At 44.6% G+C, this 3,833-nt stretch overlaps 1 protein-coding gene across 3 annotated transcripts; it reads right to left on the bottom strand.

Moving 5' to 3' along the window:
- Positions 1-896: 896 nt before the first annotated feature.
- Positions 897-3,383, bottom strand: LOC109425282 (uncharacterized). Of its 3 annotated transcripts, XR_009996446.1 has the most exons (4): positions 1,518-3,379; positions 1,344-1,460; positions 1,002-1,087; positions 897-915 (listed from the first exon to the last, which is right to left on the bottom strand). XR_009996446.1 is itself a non-coding variant. In XM_029873866.2 (3 exons), the coding sequence occupies exons 1-3, from the start codon at positions 2,832-2,834 to the stop codon at positions 1,070-1,072; spliced, it is 1,452 nt and encodes a 483-aa protein (XP_029729726.1). In that variant the 5' UTR covers positions 2,835-3,378; the 3' UTR covers positions 922-1,069. The 3 variants fall into 3 exon arrangements, 2 of the variants coding, with proteins under 2 accessions (XP_029729726.1, XP_029729725.1); XM_029873866.2 differs by lacking the exon at positions 897-915 and having other exon boundaries at positions 922-1,087; positions 1,518-3,378; XM_029873865.2 differs by lacking the exon at positions 897-915 and having other exon boundaries at positions 945-1,238; positions 1,518-3,383.
- Between the last annotated feature and the right edge of the window lie 450 nt (positions 3,384-3,833).

Below are 3,833 nucleotides of genomic sequence, written 5' to 3' on the forward strand. Positions count from 1 at the left end.
AACTCGTCGGAAATTTGAGGAATTTGAAGAAAAAATCATTGAGGTTTTTTCTGGAAGTATTTCTGAAGCAATCGAATTTTCGAAGAAATCATAGATAAGTTTCTGTAAATATCATTAAAAAAAACTCGAGATATTTTTAAAAGTGGTGTTGTAGAATCCCCGAGGAAATATTTAGAAATAAATCACTTGAAGAATTCATGGAAAAATTCTGGGAAATTCCGGATAATATTTAACGAAATACACAGAGCAATATCTGGAGGAAATCCTTAGGGAAAAGCTATATGAACTCCTGTAGATATCTCTGGAAGAATACTTGCCCAAATCACTGAAAGCAATTATGAAAAATATCTCTAGGCGGATTCCTCGAAGATTTTCTGGATGAATCCCTTAAGAAATTTCTGTACACATACCTGTGAGAATGTTCAATGGAATCCCTAGAGCAATTCCTGGTAAACTTCTTGGAGAAATACATGCATGAATTTCTGAAAGGATCTCTCTAAGATTTGCTAAAGAAACCACTGCAAGAATTTAAGAAATCATCTTTGAAAAAATATACTACACTACACAAATACATTTTGGATCAATACCGGCGCTGGCCAAGTCCTTACTGTCAGTTGGGAAGATGATTGTTGCTAATAGAGACCAAGAGCACTCGCGTTTGAGCTGCACCTAGAATGCGTTCTTACCATCATCAGTGCTTTCGGAATGATGGCAGTGCACGTTGATTATACTGAATTTGAAGAATCGACCCTTGATCCTCAACCTGACTATTCTTTCGTAGATCGGCCACCATCACGCGCTTCTGCTCTCTGCTCAACTTACTGCTGTAGATGTAGATCATTTTGTTGTGGGGATTAGTGGTGGGTCATCTTTAAAAGCAAAAAAAGCGCAATATGGGCAACATCAATTAAATTTCTAAAAACCAAATCACTTTATTTAGAATATTCATCACAACATACAGCCACCAATCGTACGAGAAAACTATCCTCATTGTTACCAACCTGCAATACAAATTGGACGGATTCCGTAGGCTATCACTGCAAGTTCCCATCACTGTCAACTCTCTTAATCAGAGTGACTGCACGATCTGGAACGGAAACGGGAAGCAGAAAACAAAACACAAAAGAAGAAAAGGAAGGAAGGAGTTGGGAGATCGCATCGTTTCAAAACATGATTCAAACAGCCAATGGGAATGCTCTGCGTGATGGTCGAAGGAAGATGCGAAATGGTCGCAAGTACTGATTGATGCGCGATCGAGGTGCGCGGACATTGGGGGAGGAACCAAAAAACGAAACAAAGGAAATGAGATGAGATCAGGGGAAAATACTTGCTGGTGACAGTACCAGTGACGCGTTGCAGCTTTTGAGGATTCCCCGGAGTAGCGTGACGTCGTCCGGGGTGAGGGACCAACCGCTCAGCTGGCCAAGACTCTGCAGCTCCGGACAGCGATCCATGAGAATCTGGAAGAAAAGGGAAGTTGGAGTGTAACTTTGGGATTTGGGTTGGATTGAGCTTACCTCGACGCTGGCCATCGACAGGTTGGGAGCGGTGGTGAACCAGACGTCTTCCAGGTGGTAGAAGTCCTTTTCGATCATCAGCGAGCTGAAATCCTCGTCGTTGAAGGTCACACTGTCGATAGCCAGCCGTTTCAGGGTGGTCGAAAGGCTGAGCAGGTTGCGAAGGCCAGGTTGGGAGATTGGACTGCTTAGAATTTCCAAGCCTTGAAGGTCAAGGAAACCGTGATCGCCAGAGAAGCTCAGCGAGTCCATCATGTAGAAATCCAGATCGATCAGGTTCGGACAGCATCGAATAAGTCGGTGAATTTCCATAGTGCCACGACCTTTGATGACGGTGAGATGACGCGTGTAGTTGCCGTTCGATTCCAGGAGGGTGAGCAGCTCTGAGCAGTTGAATTTGTAGAGCTTCAGGCGACGGAGATTGACTTTGGAGAGTTTGACGAGAGTATTTGATTCCGGGGAATCTATATAGAGGTCCTGCAGGTTCGGGCAGGTATCGATGATAGCATCCATTGTCTTTGCTTTGGTTCCTGTATCGTGGAGGTAGACTAGCTTACAGCGGAAGGCTGGATCTTTATTGTCGAGGATGTACTGAAGACTTCGTCCTACGAAGGAGTAACTGACCAAGCTAACTAAGTTGTCTAAGTTCATGAGAAGCATGGCGATATCTGTATGACAGACATTTTCCTCTCCTAGCGATCCGATATCGAGAATGGTAAGATTATGTCTGGATTCACCATAGCTAAGGTATTCTAATCCAATATCAGTGATGTCTGTTTCACCGCTGATATCCAGATGTCGTAGATTCTTGCAGTAGTCGCTAATGTGCTTCAGGAGATTATCATTTGCAATGTGTGGTATTGTGAGTTTCGTTAAGTGTGGTAGATGCTTGATGATCTCGTACATGAAACACATAAATTCTTCCTTTACCCAAACTCCTTTCATGTTGAGTTGTCGCAGTCCTCGGCCTTGAGCAGCGATCACCTGTAGTATGCGCTCGTAGTAGGTGAAAGGAAAGATTTCTGTCATCAGCGTGTGCACTGCTTCATTGAGTAGTGTTTGTAGACAGCAGAAACGGATCACTGCCTCCAACGAATCCGAACAGAGGATCACCCGAAGTAGGTCTTCGTAAATTGCACTGGTGGCGCCCATTGTTTCCATGTACGACTTGATCTCCACTATCAGGAAGGTGAAATCCGGTTCTACGCCAAAATTGTATGTGGTCTGGAGCATGCTTCCGATAGCACCGACTATGGAACCAGCGAGTTCCGCAAGCGCGATCTCTCCGAGCGATCGGACGGGTAGTTTCCGAGACATTTTCCGCGGATGATCGTTTGTTATTGCGACTTTTTTACACCAAGTGATTAGAATGCAACAACATGTCAGCTGAGGAACTTGACGAAGAAAATTTTTCGGATCTCTGTGCCTCGAGATTCTAAACAAAAATAGATGGATGGAGGCGCATGCGTCTGTAACCGAATAGCACCTAACGTAAACTGATGATCACCAAGTTCAAGCGTTATATAACGGAGGGAATGCGCGGTGAAAGTTTGCCGATCTCCAGCTATGACGGGGAATGAAATATTCTCAGAAAGACTCACTGATCCAGAGTAATTAAAACTACAATTGAACGGGCAATTTCGTCGGAAATGTCGCGCGCGAACCAGACACGAGAGACCAACGGCAGAGAACTGCACTGCCCATCGATCAGGTGGCGACCGAACCCTTCGACTGCTGCATCATATCTCGGTTGGGGTTTGGCTTGTGTTTTCGATGGGGACCTTCGTCAAGTTTTATTTTTAGATAATGCCGCGGCAGCATGTGCCGCGCCCGATGGCGTCGCGATAAAAGCGTCCCTCTATTTATGTAGTTTGTTGGTAAACAAAATTGGAGTAGGCATTGCTCGGCTCGGATCTACGCCGGCAGGTTTCATACGTTGGGCACTGATGGCTGGCCTACTACGATAAGAGTTTATTTATCATCATCCAGTTGACGACGTTGTAGGTTTTCCACGGTTTACGACAATGGGATAAACTTTCCTAAATGAATCTCGACAAGTCCATCCATTTGATTTTATTACTAGAGCGATCCCACCCAGCATAAATACAACCAGAGTGTGCATATAACGCACATGACACACATTTCCAGTGTTTTCTTTTCTCCTATCGCTGCTACACCACCGCACAGGCAGCACACTTGATTGTTGTTGTTTTTATTGTTCCGCCTGCGTGATTGAGAAATTCGACACCCTTCGTCCAAGTAAGCTGCCGTTACCGCTTGACTTCCTCTCTGTCAAACTGGTAGTCTAGGTATAGA

The sequence above is a fragment of the Aedes albopictus genome, chromosome 1 (assembly GCF_035046485.1).
Source record: "Aedes albopictus strain Foshan chromosome 1, AalbF5, whole genome shotgun sequence".
Classification (NCBI taxonomy): domain Eukaryota; kingdom Metazoa; phylum Arthropoda; class Insecta; order Diptera; family Culicidae; genus Aedes; species Aedes albopictus.